Source organism: Calidris pugnax, unplaced genomic scaffold (genome assembly GCF_001431845.1).
Source record: "Calidris pugnax isolate Ruff unplaced genomic scaffold, ASM143184v1 scaffold177, whole genome shotgun sequence".
In the NCBI taxonomy this organism is placed as follows: Eukaryota; Metazoa; Chordata; class Aves; order Charadriiformes; family Scolopacidae; genus Calidris; species Calidris pugnax.
Window position 1 is genome coordinate 2,703,064 of NW_015090909.1, and position 20,852 is coordinate 2,723,915.

Here is a 20,852-nt window from a genome sequence, read left to right on the forward strand (position 1 = left end):
TGACTCTTCTAAGGAGTCTAATAATTTTATAATCAGTTGAGACACTTACCTGAGGCAGTGGTTTTCTTTGAGGGCTAGGGGCCTTAAAATCAGGTGTTGCATAGCGAAGCATTTCATTGCACTGTACGTGTCGCCTTGTAGAGAATTCCCAAACTTCAAATAGCTATTTGAAATCATAGAAGCAGAAGCAAAGAAAAATTTTAGAACGCTGCCTCTGATGTCTTTCAGTCAAGCCAGGGCTATTTTGCAGTTTTTAGTGAAGTCTTCTAAAATGCCATTTAAAAATGAGCTCCTTATCAGAAAAGCAAAAAGTAAGAAAGACTGCAGATCTTGTGAAATACTTTTGTTTTTCTAGGAAAGCCCACTTTGTGGGGGCGAGGGGGGGGGTAGAGAGCTTCTTCCAAGCATTACAGCTCCATCAAATGCAATATTACCCCAGTAATGATTGTTATGCCTAATAGTCATGGACAGCAACTTTATTCATCCCAGAAAGTACACAAAGAAAAGCAGCGCTGCAGTCTCCAAGATACGAAGCTTTCTCTGTTAAATTTACCATGGATGGTTGGATTCATCAGTTTGCATGCGTTTTTGACTGATACATCGTGCTGGATGCTTTAGGCATACACACACTAATTAGTAGAACAAATAGAAAACCCTGAGGATGCCCATGCTTAATGACATTGCCCATATTCTAAACCGTCTCTACGACAAATTACTCATTTCATGGCTGTAGGGAGTGGAAGTTAATTTATCTGTATCAGTTGCTAAGTTGAAGCATTCACTTTTAACAAGACACACTGTATTATACCTTTCTAGGAAACTTTCCAACACTTTAATTTTTAAACAAAAAATAAAGTAGAAGTAATAGACCAGGCCAATTCAGGGATAAAAATTGAGAGATATAGGATCTATTGTAAGTTTAAAGAGTCAATAGATGCTGATGAATTAGCTAACTTCTAATTAGTTTGGTACGATATAAAAACCAAAAAATTGTGAAGAGGACTTGAAATTAAATCCTTGGAGGAGCATTGAGTTATAACCCAGAACCTTGGCTCAGAACAAAGGCAGACTGTGCAGAAGCGTGTGCGGTTTCTTGCCGTAAATGCTTCAGTCAGGTAATTGCTTTTCAATCAATCTCAGCAAAAGAAATGAGAAGTCAAGTATGGAGAATGAAGCAAATTCACAGGCATCTTATAGCAGAACGTTTATAGGCATCTTGTCATTTTCAGTCGCTTATTGGTTTGCTTTTCTTCACTGATACATTTGACTGAAGAACCTGGATAAAGTGAACCTTGTTCTCGTAAGATGAATGAGCGGAACGTAGCAGTCAAATGATATCCAAGAGTCTGTGGCATTGCTGAACTGTAGTCACTTAATTACCTAAATGAACATGGGTCTTTGGAAGCGTGCCACTAGATATCCTGTATAACCAAGCAGATTGAATATTGTTGTCCTAAAGACAAGTTGCCCTCATGCTGGCAGGTTGGATGGGAGGGGAACAGTGAAGGGAGAGGATTGAGTGGAGGCAGATGACCTGGCAGGCTACATTGGAAAGTCAGGATTGCTTTTTCAACAGAATGGGAGGAATAGAAAAAGCAACTTGTGCATTTATTCTCTCATAGTTGAGCACTTCTCTCAGTTGTGGAAGTATCTACAGTCAGCCAGTCTCACAGAAGCAATGTAGATGGTATCGTGGCCACTTTTGCAGGTATCTAAGTGTCAAACTTGGATACTACCATTCAGTGCAGTTACAAAAGCTTTGACTGCCACCTCTTCAGAAGCATGTGGATGCACATTGTCAATAACCCCATATTTGCAATAAAAGCTAAAATCTCATCCAACTGTTAACTATCTTTACTTTGAGGCTGTGCTGGTTTCCGTTCTTTATAAATATATAACATAAAGACTAAAATATAGACAAGATTACAGCAGTAAAGCTCTTGGCAAGCAACCTTCCAGAAACTAAAATGTTCAGCATCCTCACAGAGACCTTGAAGAAGCAGCACCTTTATTTGGAACACAACACTACCTTGTTGCTAAACAACTTCCAAGGGTCAGTTTGGAACTTAAAAATTTACAAACCTGATACTAGCAAATGCCTTACTGGGTACCAGGAGGCTTTCAAGCTGCTGGCTATCTCCTGTACTTTCTTGGAAGTTGTGCATAAATGCAGCTGTATTCATCAGTCTTGCCCCAGAGAAAGTGCTTGGAAATGTTTCTTTGCCCTCGTGTCCTAAATCCTAAAAGTATTCTAAATCCTAAAAGTATTCAGGGTCCCAACTGAGGACATACCTTTCTGACCTTCCCCTCTGCTTACAAAGCAGTGGAGAGAGGGAAGAGCAGCATTTGGGGATCAAGATGCTGGAATTAATGACCCTGGGAGTCTAGGTTCACTTCTTTTCCACTGCCGTAAAGTTCTTTTGTGGATTTAGATAAATATCATTGTGCCTCAATGTGTGTTACATAAAGGCAAAATAAGGAGACCTGGTCTCCTTGTTTTCGTCAGTTTGGATTTCTCCAAGTGTCAGAGCAGACCTCCCATGTCCACTTAGGTGGGCAGTGTTCCCAGCTGGTGTGTGTGTGTGGTGGATGTACACTTACACAGCCTGCAACCCCGATAGGCACAGTTGCAGGTTGATGATGAATCTCATGTTTCTGGCACATCCAGCTCTTTGCATCTCTCTCCTCTGTGGTACTCGAGATGCTTCCTTCCACCCGAGAAGCTGCAGCCGATGCTCCTGGCTTGTCAAGTGTGCAGAGAGAGCGAGCGGCTGCCTCGGTCCATCTGCGCTGATTTAATTGATAATGTTTACCACGTCTGCCGGTTTGGAGAAAGATGGGGGACTCGGGGCGGGGGGGTGTCGGGAAATTCTTCCAGCCTTGTTATCCTGTGTGTGATGGATGTACACTTACACAGCCTGCAACCCCGATAGGCACAGTTGCAGGTTGATGATGAATCTCATGTTTCTGGCACATCCAGCTCTTTGCATCTCTCTCCTCTGTGGTACTCGAGATGCTTCCTTCCACCCGAGAAGCTGCAGCCGATGCTCCTGGCTTGTCAAGTGTGCAGAGAGAGCGAGCGGCTGCCTCGGTCCATCTGCGCTGATTTAATTGATAATGTTTACCACGTCTGCCGGTTTGGAGAAAGATGGGGGACTCGGGGCGGGGGGGTGTCGGGAAATTCTTCCAGCCTTGTTATCCCTCCAGTAACTATAGACTTTGGCAGGAATGCGGGTGATTAATTTGAGGTCTGTGGGCTCAGCCCGAGCGGCAGCAGCAGCTCTCCCCGCCGCCGCGCTGGATGTCTGGGAGACGGCAGCGTCCCCCGTGCTCGGCTCTCTTTTCCCTGTGAATTCAGCTCGCCTAAATAAACATCACCGAGCTGCTAATCACACGCTCTGAAACAAAACAGCACTTCACTTCGGGATCTGGGCAAGATCAGACTTCCCTCCCTCCTTCCCTCCCTCCCTCCTCTTCCTCCTCCTCCCCTCCCTTCTCTGCCCCCTCCCTGCTTTTTCCCCTCCCTCTCCCCGGCAGCCGCTGAGCCGGTCCCTCCGACCCGGCAGCCTCATGCTGGGGGCCGCTGCCGGCCGGGGCTGACCGAGCCCGCCCTGTCCCTGCTGCCCTGCCCGGCCACCCCCCACCCCGGTACGGCCACCCCTCGCCACCGGGCTCCTCCCGGCCACCCCTCGCCTCCCCGACGGGAAAAAAGTTGTGCGGAGCGCCGAGGATGGGAGCGCATCTGCAGCCTCTAGCCCTGCGGCTCCTGGCGTTGACTTTCCCCTTGGTGGCCAAGGGTTTTTCTGACGAAACCTTGGAGAAAGCCGCGAAATCCGAGGGATATTGCAGTCGGATCCTGCGAGCCCAAGGCACCCGGAGGGAAGGGTATAATGAATTTAGCCTCAGGGTGGAGGGCGATCCAGAATTTTACAAGCCTGGAAACAGTTACCGGGGTAAGTTGGCCATCCTCTACTTCCCATTACTAACGATAATGGTCAGGACAAGTGTCTCTGAAACTCTAACGTTTCTCTGGATCCCTTTCGGCGTGTGGGTTAAGGCAGGGTAATATACTCCCCCGCATGACTTTATTGGGGATGCTTTCATGACAAGTGAGAGGGAGTTGGATTTCACAGTATCGCTTTACTCCCAAACATTAACTCAATATTAAGAGGAATTTCCTTTCTTTTATGAACCCTCTCTGCCAGCTTCGTGCTTGCACAGGATCAGAAGTTGATGTGATGCAAAACACACGCTCTTTCCCCATTTACCTACTTCTATAGGATTTCTTCCTATCTCTTTAAATATAACACGGTGAATAGGAGCAGCTCTACCATTCAGCAGGAAGGAGAGGAAACTCGGAGCTAATTGTTCTTGCCCTGAAATACGAATGTTAATATAATGAGTTAGCATATGGGCAAACAGTGATGCAGCACACTGCCAACTTCCCACATTTTCCACTTATGTTTATCCCACCCCCCCCTTTTTTTTTTCTGGGGAAATGAACAGATGGTTCCAACAGGAAAGAGGCAGAGACGGTGCTAATGACCACTGTAAATAAGAGATGGAGGCATTCGTTTTCTGCTGAGCATTTAACATACAATCTGAAATTAACTTCCAAAGCACATTTCAGCGTATTTTTCTAATTAATAGGCAAAGGCAGTTTAGGGTCACTTTTTCTGCCTCACCTTACACAATCTGAAATTAACTTCCAAAGCACATTTCAGCGTATTTTTCTAATTAACAGGCAAAGGCAGTTTGGGGTCACTTTTTCTGCCTCACCTTACGATGCTTTTGGAAAACAAACCTTCTTGGAGTATACTGTGAACTTTGTATCTAAAAAGTACTTTGAAAAGGATTTGGACATTTTTAGGTACCATAACTAATGTAGTTTATAAGCATCACTTTAAAAAAGAAATTTTGAGAGTTTCATCTATGTGTTTTGTCCGGATCTTCCTTAGATTCGGTGTAAAAAGCAATGTTTTCTCATTGCATGAACATGGGAATCTTGGTAGAGATAGGGAGAAAAAAGTGTGCACGTAGCATAATTATCATGTTCTCTTAAAGGGTGAAAAATAAATCTGCAGCAGTGATTAACTAGTTTTGAGCACCAGCCTGTAAATTTGCATGATTTTTGATTATTTGTGTGTTGTTTTTTTTTTTTTTTCTCAAGAATTGATGAATTTTAATGTGATGCGAGGAAATGCGTGTTTCCCACAAATTGATTAACTATTCCAGACTTTAGGATTGGTACTTTGAGTCTGAAAGATTTCGTGTTGCATGTCACTCAAGAATTGATTAATTTTAATGTGATGGGAGGAAATGCGTGTTTCCCACGAATTGATTAACTATTCCAGACTTTAGGGTTGGTACCTTGAGTCTGAAAGATTTCGTGTTGCATGTCAGTTTCATACATCTACTAAGCAGGATAAATATAAGCGTCCAGTTCTTTGATGGTGACAAAAGTGAATGTTCTTCAAAAGTTTTGAAATTTACTTCTGTGAAAGGATTACTGGATGTTCTGTCATCTGCCAAGGAAGTTTCTATCACATGGAAATGTAGGGGAAAGAAACTCCCAGATGAATTAGCAAAGCAAATTTTGTGGGAATGCTAGGTCTTGGCATTAGGAACTCAATTAATAAAATCACATCGGTATATTGTAGGTTCTTGGAAATTACAGCTAATAGTAAAAAGTTAAAATGCAGACCAAAATATGTGCCTAAATATTTGGTATTTAAGATTGAATTATTCAGGTGGCATATAAGCTCATCTAGATAGTCCTTTAAGGATACTTTCTGAATGGTTGGAAGAACTTAAGTAAATGTTACCGTGACACATACATTATTTATGGCAACAGTTAAAACTAACAGCATTTCAGAAAGTGTCAAGAGCTCATTTTCAAAGGAAATTCTGCAGTACATCTGGAATTTTATTACCGTTTTCTATGAAGTTTAGAAAATCCAAGTAATGATAAAAAAAATGCAGGATTATGGCAGGTCTGTGGGGTTTTTTATATGTAAACTACTGTATGTCCAACTGCAGAAGATTTGCACAACCTCCGTTGCGTTGAAGCCAAATGGCCCTTGTTTGATTTAGTGCAGTCTGGATCTTCAGCATGTTCCCTAGTGGTCTCCTAGTATTTGTGCAAGGTAGCTAACACAGGAATTAACTGTACATACAAATGCCATATTCCACCAAATCGACAGTATAGACATATCCATTTAGGTTTGAAACTCTTTTGATCATCGATTCACATGGCACCCATGTAAGCCCCTCAAGCTGCAATGACTGGAAGGAACATCACAGCACTCTTGAGGGTGGGAATCAGAAGACCACGGTTCACAGCTGCCATTTGTCTTTGGGAAAATGTTCATGGCTTTCCTGCAGTTATCTTTAGATCAACCAGGATCCGTGTGCCCCGAGGGGAAATGCTGGGTGGATCTGTGTACACAGAAGCCTTGCTTTTCCACCTCCCTGGAGCTGTGATAGAGAAAAATGGCCCTGAGCACTGAATAACCTCTTTGAATGCTGTGTATGTTCTGCAAACACTGGCAACAGTAAATAAAGACACTTTCTTCTGTCTCAAGCAATTAAAAATGAGATAGTAGCAGGGCTGAGGAACCATCTTCCTTTGCTCTCTAACAAAGCAACAACAGCTATGGGCTTCGTGATGTTCCTCACGGGAGGTAACATGGCTGATTTCTGACACCTTACTTGGGACTCTTGATGCTGGAGCCTTTAAGTGGCTTTCATCTACCTGGTCTTTCAGGCTGCGATGTTGTTGCCTCTCCCCTTGTGGAGCAGGCAGCCAAATGCATGTCGTGGTCAGGTCTTCCTGTAGTACCAGGTCTGTGACACACCATCCTGGGGTTGTGGTCCTCTTCTACCTGCTGGTTAACTCATACCTTGATGTAGCTGCTCTTGCTTCCACTGAAGGTCAAAGTTCCCATTGCATTCAAAGGGCACAAATGAGCCTTAAGTTTAGATGATGTCACGGGCTAATGATCCTTGCAAGTACTCAGTCCTAGCTTTATTGATCTGTAGAAGTTAAATTAATGATTGCATGAGATTCCCATGACAAATTGGGTGTTTCATCCTATAAAAAGTGAAATTGCTTCTAAAACAAAAAGGCAGTAGTATGTCCATTTCATGGGCTACATGCAATATACACGGTTTCCTCCACGATTTTCTGAAATTGTAATTCTGATGAAGAAAATTGGGATTTGACTAGTATAGTCCTTAGATGTCTGTTCACTTTCTCAGTTTTCAAGGACAAGCTCAGTTCATGTTACACACTCCATTGCATTAGTTTGAAGAATTCTAAGGAATGTTGAATCTTTCTTTCCATTCCCTCCAACATGCACACACTTTTTCAAATACTTTATAAATAAACCCTCACACTAAATGTTTTAGCAATTCTTATGTTTCACAAATAATGGATAAAACAAGATATTTAAAGTGTATTTGTTGGTACTTGTGCAACGTACAGCACAGGATGTGCTATAGCGTAGGATGTGGAAAGCCAGATTTCCTGCCTGAAACCAAAGGAGCAATTGCTTTGATCACCCCACCTTTAGCTGGGAACACTGGGGGAAGGAGGAGTGTCCTGAAGGTGTGTGCCAAAGTGCAACTTGTAAGGCAATTAGAGCTTTGCCAGAGGGGATGGAAACAGACAAAAGTAACTGTTGATATGTAATCTTCCTTTTAAAATAAACCCTTAACTTTGAACATGCACTGAGATTTAACTGATTTTTGCAGGAAGTTCATATTGTTCAGTGAATGTTAATTAATGGGAACACAGTGTGAGCAATACTCAGCTGTTCTTTAAAATGGCAGAGTTTAGCCCAAGAAGGAAAACTCTCAACTCTTACGCAACGAGGAGCTGCTATCTCTTGTGAAAAACCAGATGTAGCCTGACAGCTCCCCACTGCTGCCCTGCGCTGCGAACCGCTGCCTTCTGTGCTGGAACAGCCCGTCCCCAGCCAGTGGCTCCAGACCCATCACCAGAACAGGGCTCTGTATTTAGGAGCGTGTCACATAAAGCCTCGCACTGCCGGGTTATCTGAGCTCACTGGGTAGTTCAGGGAACTGATGGAAAGCTTTCCAGCTAAGGTGTTAGCGTTTCTTCTGGCCCAGCTCAGTCAGGGCTGACCAATGCACGCTTTCATCTTGGTATTCTTGACTTGTGGTTGCACAGACACGAAAACCCCACTCTGTTTCTACGGGGCATCTCCCTCCCAGCCCCTCACTTGTGCCCGGGTGTCCCCACCGCTGGCAGAAGAGCTCCTGGGGCCGCACAGAGCAGCCGCTCAGGGACTGGACCCAGCTGAACTCTTGGCTTGGGGTATTCTGGTTTGTTTGAGTGTTCAGCTTGGATGTGTTCCCCGGTTCAGCTGGCAGCACAGCTGCCTGGATGTGGCTGCCGTACGAGCCGTGCAGGGGGGGAGGGCAGGATCTCTCATGTTGGAGGAAGCATGGATTTATTCTGGGTTAAAATGACTGTGCAACCACAGCATGAGCATTGCTAACCCCAGGCATTCAAAAACTATGAGTCAGGCTTTGGAATTACCTTCCTTTTTTTTTTTTTTTTCCCGGATGGCTTTTGTAGCATTTCAGATGTCCTCAATTTTATAGGTAAATGTTTTGGTTAGAATTTTGAAAACTGTTTGGCTTGATCTGTAAATTTGTGAGGAAAAGGATGAAAACTGTTGAGTCAATTCACAGCTGGATTCTGTGTCCGCTTCCATGAGTATTTAAGCATTTCTGGTGTAACCTTTTTACTCATAGTGATTCAGACTTTTGAATTACATATAATATATGGAAAGATTTGTTGCATGTGAAAGATCTTTGCGGCAATTGGTTTCCAAGAATCAGTGTTCATGCAAGTGTAATGCATTGGTCCTTGTTGAGTTCAGCAATGTACTGCTCTCAGTCACCGCACTGAGGGGCTGGCTGTGGATTTTCATTCAGATAGAGCTGCAGAAGTTTGCAGAATCGGGCTAATCATACTAATTATTGGGCAGACAACGGATTAATGAATTGGAGGAATACTTAGAAACGTAATCAGAAATTTTAATGCTATTATGCTGCTACTCAGTTCCTGTATATTAAATGCGAAAGTTTCTTTTTCCCCCCAAATAATGAGGTTTAATAAGGTTCCATGGAATGAAAAGTGTGCTGAAAATCTTGAGGGACTTGCTATTATGCCCATCACTACTCTGTATTTGCACAGGTGTTTGCAGGTGTACAGGTCTAAACAGCACTTCCATTTCAATTTTTAACCTTTTGTGTATCTCTCCAATCTTCCTTTTTGCACATAGAAAAATGATGTATTAGTACAAATACCATGGTTTTCCGACCCAAATACAGCTGCATAATACTAGAACTCTTCAAATATCCTATATTATATTTTTCTACTATTGAATTTCTAGATCAAAGGGCTTTCCATGTGTTCCAAATATACTCTGGACGTTTTTTGAAATCCATATTTTGAAGGGCAATCTGTCATTTTTAATAATGTGTTTCAGCCCCTCACGGCCTATTTGTGTGAGAGGGAGCCTCCTGTGAATACCCTTCTATGATGCAGCGCTGGTAGTTGCAGTTTGCTCACAGAAACTCTGGGTGGTCTTCAGTTCCTATTGTGCCAGGCAGGGTTTGAGAGTGTGACAATAGTGTACTACAAGCAACGCTGTCTGCATTATGCTTAAAGTAAAAGCTCCTTAAAAGTATTAGTATTCCAGTTTTCTGTCTCTTCCTTTAATTCAAAAAGAATTTTTCCCTAAAATTTAGCTCTGTTTCAGAAAAGGATTCCTCTAAGTTGTTGAAAAGGGGTCAGTAATTTTAAAACTCCTCCAAAAGTCCTGCCTCAAAGCTCTGCCTCATTCCATCGTGCTGATGGCGTTCAAAAGAGCCACAGTTGATGTAACTGAAGTGTTGGCTGGTGCTTAGGTACTGATGACGGTAATCAGAAAAATCATACAAAGGTATCTTGCACTAGCAGAAAATGAGGGATGTAATTCTGATGCTGAGCATGGTAAAATGAGATTAGTCAGCATAATGTTATTTGTTCTCTGCTGGTGGATTCAATGACTCCTTCCTGGTCAGGACTGGTGTGTGAAGAAGGGTGTTTTGCTGATGTGTTGGGTGCTTTGGCAATCAGAGTTGGCAGCACAATCTCTGGAGGTCGTAGAATCATGGAATTGTCTATGTTGGAAGAGACCTTTAAGATCATCGAGTCCAACCATCAACCTAACACTGCCAAAACCACCAAACCACCAGTAAGACCATATTGCAAAACACCATGTCTACCTGTCTTTTAAATATCTCCAGAGATGGTGATTCCACCGCTTCCCTGGGCAGCATGTTCCAACGTTTGATAACCCTTTCCATGAAGAAATTTTTCCTAATGCTCAATTTAAACCTCCCCGGCACAATTTGAGGCCGTTTTCTCTCCTATCATGTGTCACTTGGGAGGAGAGACCAACCCCCACCTCTAAGTCAGCTTCAGTGATAAGTTTAACTTTGTCTATTGTTCTACTCTGAGGTTAAGGGAGAGGAAGAATAGTTGTAGAGTGACCATCTCCATCAACGGGAGTATTGTGTTGTCTCCTCCAGCTCAGCTACACTCAGTGTGGTCATCTTGCTTTACAGTTAAATAAACTTTCTGTGTACTAAAATGCATAGATCCTTATCTGTGCTCAGAGCAGGACAAAAGCTGAAGCCAAATATTCAGGAGATGTTTCCTCACATTAAAAAAACAAATACCCCAAACATCAAAACAACACAAAAATCCCCAAACCAACAAGAAAATAACCCTTCTGTAGATCTAAGGAGATTAGCAATCTGCTTTAAAATAAAAAAAAAAGTCTGTGAGTGTGGGGGAAAAAAGAAATAGCTGAGGTATTTCACATCATGCCAGTGTTTTTCAGTTTACGTGGAAAGTTGGACTGAACATTTTTGTATTCATGCTGGTTCTGCTCCATGTTGTTAGTGCTTTAGTTTTTGTTAATACCAATTTAAAAACATCTCTTTCAACTTGAACTGTGCAATGATATGAAAGTGGCTGATTTAGCAATTAATATTATGTTTTCATTGCTTCTCTTTTTATCATATCTCAGTGACACTTTCTGCTGCCACTCCTGCGTACTTTCGAGGATTCACATTGATTGCTCTCAAGGAAGGAAAAGAAGGTGACAAAGAAGAAGACCATGCAGGAACTTTTCAGGTGAGAGGACTTTCCCTGACCTGTACCTCTAGGAGTCTTCCTTAGTGTATGCTTGGCTCAAAGAGAGATGTTATTTGCACAGCAGAATGCAGACTGTGCTTGAGTAAGCATAAATATTTGCGGTTGCTGACATGAGAACACCATAGCCTGTTTTATATTCCATGCAACCTCTTCAAGAGGTCAAGGCTTTTGTACCCTGACTCTTACACTTAAACACCACCGTCAGTTATTTGAACTGGACCCCGAGACACCTGAATTTCTTATCCAAAGTGAATATGAAAATTGTTTCATTCATGTTTTGCTTTTTGGATTTCTTTACCTAGATATTTTTGTCCATTCAGATGTAGATTATGCCTCCTAGAAGTGTGTTTGCCTCAGCTGTGATGACTGTTTTATCAGTCGTAAATTAGATTCTGCAGTTTTATTGATGCTCAGTAGTACTTTACTTAATGAACACATTCAGTGCTATGAAATGTTGTTTATCATTATTAAAAGGATCAGAATCCAGAGCGATGATTCACAAAATACTATTTCCAGCTATTTCAAGATCACATTGCATGAAAGGACTTCTGGAAATGGAGGATAAATATCATATTTATAAAAATAGGGGGAAATTATGCAGGTCTGTTGTTTGTTGATTCTCAGGTGAGGAATTGTTTGACTTTCTAAAATTAGAAATACTGTTGAATGATTATACTTTACAGGATGAGTAATAATATTGATACTAGTTTAAGTAACAATTTATAGATAGAAGATTTCACTTGCCTCAGAGAAGGATTTCTATGTTTTCAAAGGAAGTTCTAATTTTGATAAGCTACAGGAGACAGGAATCAACTTAATCCTAGCATCTCTTCCTAAAGCGTCTTCTGTTTTTTGTATACAGCAAATATGATGTGCAAGCTTAATACTATTTTCATATCGAGTTTGCCTAGAGGCCTGTTTCTGGTTTTCATACATTTTGTAAGAAAATCTAGAAAAAGTGAGAACTTATTTGATACTGGAATAACTCCATCTTCCGCAAAATTAAACAATTTCATAATATTATTCAGGAGAAATCTGTCTACTAGGGACGGTTTGGGGTTTTTTTTAAGAATAAGCTAACATTCTTTTAAGATTAAGCATCAGCTACTGTTAAGAATTAGAAATGGCAGTGCTTCATCTATTAAAAAAAACCCACAAAAAAACCAAAACAAAATCAAAAAAAGGTGTCACCATTCATTTCTCTATTTCAGTTGTTAATGTCTCTATAGCTGTGGCTATTGAGAAGGACTTGGCCCAAGTTTTGCCTTTATGGCCAGAAGTATCTCTAACTTATAGTGAGAAACTCGCTAAGCTTTGCTGAAGTATAGAGGAATTTTGAAGTCAGCAGAGAGTGGAAAATGGAAATTCTATATAGATCCAAAAAGCCCAATGGGTCTCAGTGGAGGGAAGATTGTTTAATTAGCTTTATTGTATGGATTGCAATCTGAAATCAGTATTCTAATTGGCAGGTGAGAGTTTCAAATTTTATGCAGAACTGAATTTGTATTTCTGTGTCACAAACAGAACTCGTTGTGCTTGTCCTACATTAGCAGTTAACTGAAGTTCATTCGGATAGTGCCTGCCAGTTCTGCTTGTGTTGAGACAGATTTAAGATTCTTATTTATCCACCAAATGCTTCCTGCGATAAATACTGGTGTCTCTTGTATCAGGGCTAGGTGGTAGCAGCTAGAGGAGGAAAAAAGATGTTTAGTTCCAGGGTTTGCACTGTGTTTTGTTATAATGTGAAGATCCTAATGGTGTCTAAACAGCTGTGCAGAGTAAGAAAAAGCTGTGTGTACAGTAACTTGCATGCCACTGGCAGTTACGTGTTTCCTGTCTCGGATGGAGAATATGTTATTCAATGAACTACCAAGTGGAACAGGACTCGGTGAAAATTCCTTAATGGTGGCAAGAGACTAAATGCTACTGGACTACTGGCATAAGCCTCGTGTGAGGAGACATATTTACTGTTCAAAAAATAGTCAAAACGAAGCGCATGACTGCCCTGCATGAAGCAAAGTGCTTCATTTGTATTAGCAAGACTTTGCAGTATAACCAGGATAGAAAGAAATGAAAGCTGACCAAGTAAGACACATGCTTTCCCAGTGGGCCTCAGAGACTGTAAACCACCATATTTTCAAGCCTGTGAGTGCCACTTTCAAATCATGAAGTATGGGTTGTACTGTTTTTCATGGGGAAAACCCAAATCCAGGGGTTTTCTGTACTCAGGTCAGGATTCCATGGGCTGCGGTTTCAGTTTTGCACAGCCATTGAGTGTTAAACTGATCACCAGGTGTAATGCCTGAAAGTACCCTGGAGGGGCTTGTGCTATAGCAACAGGGTGGTAAATAAGGTCTAACATTTCAGTGATGGACATGGTACACTCAGGCTGGAAAAACTTGGTTTTCAGTAGTGGCCGTCACGCTGCTGCAGCAGGTTGGGTGCTGGAGGCCATCGCAAAGGATGGATGTGCAGGAAGTGGCTGCAGGGCCTTTGCTCTGCCTTTTACAATCTCCTCATTTACTCTTGTCTGACTCTGCAAGTCAATAGGTGTGGTCAAACTTCATCAATTATTAAGCTGCAGGGTCTTCATCCTATAAATAGCACAGCTGTTAAAAGTCTTGGTGGAACAGGTTTTTTGGTTGGTTTTTCTTTTCCTGGTTTTTTCTTTTTTTGGAGGGGTGTGTGTGCATTTAGAGACCTTTAAAGTTCTTGGTGGAACAGGTCTTTGGTTGGTTTTTCTTTTCCTGTTTTTTTTTTTCTTTTTTTTGAGGGGGTGTGTGTGCATTTAGAGACCTTTAAAGAAGTATATTTTGGACTCCACCATTCTAAATCTGTTTTCCTCTGAGAAAACGGAGACTTTAAAATCTGATTTTTACCATCATTTGTTTATTTAATGGAGCCAAACCTCTTTCTCTTTGTCCTTGTAGCACACCCAGGGCGCAATTTGGCTTTAAAATAAACAAATGGCATTGTGTCCCACAAATGCGCAAACATATGTTAAATAGCTAAATTAAATACGGTTGGGGAATTAAAGATGCCAAATTCAGTCATAGAAGTTTGGGGATATAATAGTACGGCTCTTGCTTATGCCAGTGGTAATTGTACAACTTAGGGGCACAGTGTGGCGCTTTGGATATTATGTCCCATTGGTCTCTTTACACAAGGCATTCCCAACTGTTGTCATGCTGATCTTTCTCTTTTGTAATGTTTAGCAACAGTGGGGCATAGTATACTCCAGGGCAAAAATCAAGCACTGATTGACTATAGAACAGTATCTATACAGGCCATTTTAATCAAGATCTGTATGCAGTGTAGTAGATTTAGTCCGGTAAATAATGTAGAATAATAGAGCTGAGCTTCATCTCATCTATCTTTCTCGTTGTCCGAGGAAGAATAATTATTCCAAGAAAATTCTCAGTGGATGTTTTCTGAATCTGTTCTGAAGAAGTATTCAGCAACAACAAAAAATTCACCTCTCCAGGTGGCCTGTTCAAACACTTCAATATATTTTATAGGAAATTTAAGGAAAAGTCTAGAGTTTTTACTAATGTCTAAACTGAGTCTTTGCTAATGGTGCTTAAATTCTTATCAGATTATTAAGAATTTTCTTGATATTTTACGAGACAAGTGGATGTTTTCTGAATCTGTTCTGAAGAAGTATTCAGCAACAACAAAAAATTCACCTCTCCAGGTGGCCTGTTCAAACACTTCAATATATTTTATAGGAAATTTAAGGAAAAGTCTAGAGTTTTTACTAATGTCTAAACTGAGTCTTCTCTAATGGTGGTTAAATTCTTGTCTTATCAGATTATTAAGAATTTTCTTGATATTTTACGAGACAGTTATTCTGAAGTTTCCCTTATTCTCTCTCCAACCCCACACACTCTCTCCCTGTTTCTTACTAAAATTTTCATTGTAGGGCATTTTTTTCCACTTTTGCAATTTCTGCAATAAAGTAGAGAGTCCAGTCTTATTTATATTACCCAGAATTGCATGTAATAGTCAATCTGGACCCTCAGCATAAAACAATATAGAATTCAGACACAACATTCCTTTGCAGTATCATAATTGCTTCACTTGCTTTCATGCAGAATCCTTGAAGTGTATGCAACTTGGCTTTATTGCAGGAATGTCTAAGTATTGTACAGGAGGTCCATGGTAAAGTCCTAAATGCTTTTCTGCATGTACTGCTGCCTACATCGTGATTCCTCATCTTCTGTTTTTGCATTTTACTCATTCAAAGTGGAGAGCTTTGTGTTTGTCTTACTGAATTTCATCTTGAATTCAATTTAACAAGAAAGTTCTGAACTATGATCTTATCCTTCGAAGTGCTCAGCGTTCCTCCAAAAGCTGATGCTATTTGTGGACTTTATAAATACATACTGGATAATTTAACAGTCAATATAAAATATTGTATGCAAAAGTGACCTGCTTTTCTCACGTAGAGTGATAAACTGAATAATAAAAACTCAAAATTAGACAATTATCTGTATTGTTTTGGCATCATCAGTTGTTAGATTCTTCTGTTATGTCTGCTGTTTTTGTGATAGTTTAGGGTTAAATGCATTCATCACAGTAATATTCCTGGAGGTGTCCTTTTGACTTTTTGTTTCTCTAGAGTGAACCAAGAAATTCTTAGTTTAGGTCACTGAATTTAGTGAACCACCAGTGCAAGGCAAATATAAGAACATAAGCAGGCACGGTGATAGCGAGAGTAGTTTCATTAAAAGTATGGCATTTTTAAAAGCTAGGGACTTGTGCAGAAGAAAACATTTAAGGAAAATTTGTAGAAGTAGTGAGATAGGTAAGGTAAGTGCTCCTTTATTCTAAGTTCTCCTTTTCTAGGTTTACCCTGAAACAATAGCTGTAAACGTTGCCTTTGTTTATGAAGACAGCTGACTGGAGACCATTTCTTTTGATGCTCTTTAGCTGACTGATGTGCTCACCAAAGCTTTTAGATTAAAAGGTATTTTACAAGCTCGTAGAAAAGCAGTTCCTCAATTGCTGTGTTCCAGCATTTTGTAGGAATCTTGCATCTTTTTAAACACTTGATATACTGCATTTTGAAAGAAGCAGTCTTAAAAGGCTTTTAGCCATGTCTTGTGATTTATTAGTTCTTGTATTTATAAGCAAAGTTTATTTGTTTTTTAAAAAATGATTACTGCAGTTATTAAGCTTTTTCTATTAAAAATTAAGCTATACTTATGTAATCTTGATGTTGCACTCAACTAATATTTTTTTAAGCTTGAATCCCAATATAAGCACAGCAGAATAGTTAGTAAATGGCTTATTCTGAGGTGTAAGAAATGATGTAGTTTTGTTTAACAAGTGTTCAGAACTTTCAAGTATTTTCCTGATTTTTGTATTCTCTACGTTCCCTTTACCAGCATCTTATCCCTGAAAAAGAGTCTTTCATCTTACTCCTTATAAGCATGTGGAAATAATGCATTTTTCCTGTTTTGATGTGAAATGTTTGATCACCAGTGGTTTGAAAATCAGGGGAGATGAATTTCCAGTTCATAGTGAAACCACATAGTTTAGGGTTCTTAGCAAAGCTTCATCATACTAGCAAATGAAAGCAATGTTCCTACCTAATTAAAATTTCAAATTTTAAAAATTCTTTACGGTTTTCATGAAGGAAACTGAGTCATTACAAGTAGGTAACATAATCTTCAAGTGATACATGGTGGGAGGGGAAAGAATGGACACTATTTACTTGTGGTTTTATACCTATTAATTATGTGGCCATCACATTATATACCTACTCTATATTTATCAAACAGAAAAGAATACAAAGCTGTCTGTGTTGGTTTCAAAGAGATACAGATGTTATACCCTGAAAAGGGGGGTGGTGGTGAGGGAATGTAGTTGTATCCAAACTCCTAAATGAAAATTCTCTTTCTGAAATATTGATCAGTAGTTCTAATATCAGCAGAAGACAAATCAATGTGAAATAGCTGTACACAGTCATTAAAGTAATGATCCAGTGCTAAAATTGCACTGGGTGTATGTTATGTTAAATATGAAAGAGTCAGAATATGTCAGGTATATGACTTGGAGACTGTGAAGGTAGAGCTGAGTTCCGAGTCTATAAAATTTAAGTCTCAGGGTCTTTTGTATTTGCAAGATTATCCCTGAATTTCTTTTTATAAGAATTATTCTAGACAGAAAAAGAAAAAAAAATTATAACGGTAAAACAAGCTCAAGTTCACCTTTCTTGTAGGGTGGAATTGATTGCCCTTGATGAAAACTTTCACACATTTTTCTAGAACTCTCTGACTTCCATATGATGATACTCAGAGATTAAGTCCCTTCTTTTTTTTTTTTTTTTTTTTTTTTTAACCTATCTGCCACAGTCAGTTCTAGCATTGATTGGAAAATGTGAACAGTTTGAATGAGATTAACTACAAAAATCTCCAGTACGCTGGAGAAACCTTAACCTGAACCACTTATTGGCAAGGTTTTGGTTAAAAATTGTCTCAGGAGATAGTTATGTCTTGCTTCAGACAGTAAAAGATAATAATTAAAAATAAGAGTGATGAGCACCAGGAACTTGCAGAAGAGAAACAGCTCTGTGATAGTGATTATTTCCTACTGATGAGGCTGTAGAGAAAATAAATTAGATTCCGACCTTGTCAGGGGTTTTTGTACCCTTCCTTTACATTTATATTGTTTTTTTTCTGGTTTGGGCTAGTGTTATGAACAAGGCAAATGTTTTTATATTGTAACATTTCCCACTTTTTTGCATATACTAAATGTTGACTTGTTACACCTTTGGAACTCCCTCAACTCATTGTATACAGGAGTTGCCGTGTCTTTTAGAATTAATTATTGAAACCATAAAATTGCACAGCCAAAATCAGAAAATATAAGAAATTTCTGAGTACTGCTTTGTTTTGTATTTTATTATAGTGGATCTTTGAAGTACTAGCTAACATGCATTTATGAAGAGGAAATAAATGTGAAATTGTAGTTGCTTGCTTGTACCGTAGTTCACTACTGAACGAAGATGGGTTTCAGTTTCTTAGCCTTTACTTCCGTTGACAACTTGCTTATCTCAACTCTCTGAGTTTTCATGTAGCTCCCTGGTCTATTGTGTAATAGGGAAAAAGCTAAGAAGCTTTCTGTAAAAGGCCCCTGGGATTTATGCAGCCCAGACTCTTCCACCATGGGTGCTGGGAGGATGAGTCAATAGGTAAAAGCTGAAACAAGGTAGGATAAGACCAGATAAAAGGAAGAACTTTCTCTATGAGGACAGTCAGGCAGTGGCAGAGATTGCCCAAAGAACATTGTGCAGTCTCCACTCTTGGAGGTTTTGAAGACTTGCCTGGATTTGTATCTCTAGTAATGTATTTTGATAATTGGAGTTATGAACAGATGCCAACACATACAGTGCTACCCACTCTCGAGCACTTTCGTGGTCCAGTACAATTACACTCAGCCTGTAGTGTGACATGTGTACAAACTTTCTTTTCCATGGGCATTTAAATCAATCTGAACAAGTTCATAACCATTGATTTCATATTGAAAATCTTGCCTATATGTGCATTTGTGACCTCTTCCCCTCCCAGCCCCTTTTTGCTAGGACATGCTCATGCTGATGGGAAACTGACTGTGTAACCCTGACTTCCTCTCAGCCAATGTAATTTTAAATATGCTGGAGTGCCTTTTGTTAGAGTTTTCTTGGTATGTCACTACCATCACTTTTAAAATTTTAAATTATTTTTTATTTGGCTTTAGTTTCTATCTTTTTTTTTTTTTTAAATTTATTTATTTGCCCTTTTTCCTGTGTCTCTGCTTCACTGTAGAACAGATCATGTAGCTTCTGGCCATGTAGTTTTTAGTCCTCTTTCTGTTTTTTAATCTAATCTTATTTATTCTCTTTATATCTAGCTTTTTCTTTTTGCCTTCTGGGGAAATGCTCTTTCTTGAGAATGACTTGAAATGATGATTGTGTCACAGAAAGAGTTTGTTTTTTGGAAAGGGTTATACCTAAACAAATATTCAAGTTCTACTTTAAAAAAACACACAACAAAACCCCCAAAACAAAAATGCAATCAAACAAAAGAACCAAAAAGCTAAACCTCAAACCAAAACAAATGACCCTAGAGCCAGGAAGCATGCCTCTTGAGATATGTTAGCTAAAACTCCAGACTCCTTTTCAGATTCAAGGCTTATCAGAGTCAGGTTATCTCAAGTCTGCTTTCTGCCCTGCCTTGCAGTGTGCCAGTGCATCCAGCCTACCTTTCCAGTGCCAGACTACATCATGGTAAAATACTAGAATTGCCTAATTAAATCTCCTGTTAAAAAAGAAATCTACTGGTTTATTCCTTGGATTAGCATGAAACTGAAAGACTTTCTGGTTCTAAGAGGCTCCTGAAGAGGCTTATTAGAGAATTGTTTCCTAGAATTTGGCAGTGGCACTTAACAAATCAGCTCCACTACATGGGAAGAAGTAAAGAGAGGAAGTGACACTGTAAGCACTGTCCCTTTCTGCCTTGGAGACTCTGGTGAGCTCTTTTAGACACATCAGCACTGGGAGTCCTCTTGCACCCCTTTTGGGACTTGGGACTATTTGATGCTTTCTGAGAGTTGTTTATGTCTTGCTTCCAGATTCAAGGCCAGTTTTGCATCTGCAATTATTTAATTCAGAGCCAAAGTCTGGTTCTGGGAGTGCAGATCCCACTAACTCTCTTTTGATGATCAGCAGAAGCTGTATGTTCCTCCCCTGGGCAGTGTTTAAGAGGGCATATCCATCTTAGTGATTCTAAAGGAATGTATTTCAAATACACCATTTCTCCAGCTCAGTTAATCTACCTAACTCATTGTTATTCCAGTGTTATATAGTCTGTCTTCAGACGGCAACTCACCTTTGCTAGAAATTTTAGGAAAGACACTTAACCTTCTGGCAACAGCCAGATGCTTTATGGTTACCATAGGGTGAGTGTCACAGGTTATAAGTAGATGTATGTAGGCCCTGGGTTCATTGAAACGTCTATTCAGCATCTCTTTCTTCATTCATGATGTTGCCATTGGGCTTTTCTTCCTAGATTTCCCTTTCTGTCTCCTTGTTATTTACCAGCTTCATCTAAGGCACTCATCAATTACTGTAAATTCTTTCTTTCTCTACTGAGAAAAATCAGCACTTTTATCTTATTAGCTCATATTATCCTTCTTTAATGCTTCAAGAATTACCTCTGATGTAGTTACTTGCCGTTCCGCAGCATCAGAAAACCTTCAGCGTGTCAGTTCCAATCAGTGGGACCTTAGAGCAAGTGTCTGTTCTTTGCACTTCCACTTTACATCAGGTTACAAAGCTTTTATCAGGTATTCCTTACTGATATGGACCTCTTCAGCCATCGCTGCCTGTAACCCTAACTATGAGAGCTGTGGATCTGGACACCCGTGCTACCCCCATAATGACACGGGGCTTTTGAAAGGAAGTGTCATTCTGGGGAAGGGTTATTCTGACACTTCTCTCCAAACGAGCACTGCCAGCTATCAGGATACAATGAATAGACTACAGGAGCACAGAATTATGTCTGTACCTGAAAATCTTTTCTCATAATATACTTTCTTTTCCCTTCAAGTTATTTGGAGTGGGGGG

At 40.1% G+C, this 20,852-nt stretch overlaps 1 protein-coding gene across 1 annotated transcript in view; it reads left to right on the plus strand.

Annotated features, from left to right (window-relative positions):
• The first annotated feature begins 3,518 nt into the window (after positions 1-3,518).
• SPON1 (spondin 1, extracellular matrix protein) overlaps positions 3,519-20,852 on the plus strand; it is a 199,571-nt gene continuing 182,237 nt past the window's right edge. The window contains exons 1-2 of the mRNA XM_014949274.1: positions 3,519-3,953; positions 11,115-11,221. Of these exons, the coding sequence (XP_014804760.1) occupies positions 3,731-3,953; positions 11,115-11,221 (330 nt within the window). The 5' untranslated portion in view covers positions 3,519-3,730. The remainder of the gene's footprint in view (positions 3,954-11,114; positions 11,222-20,852) is intronic.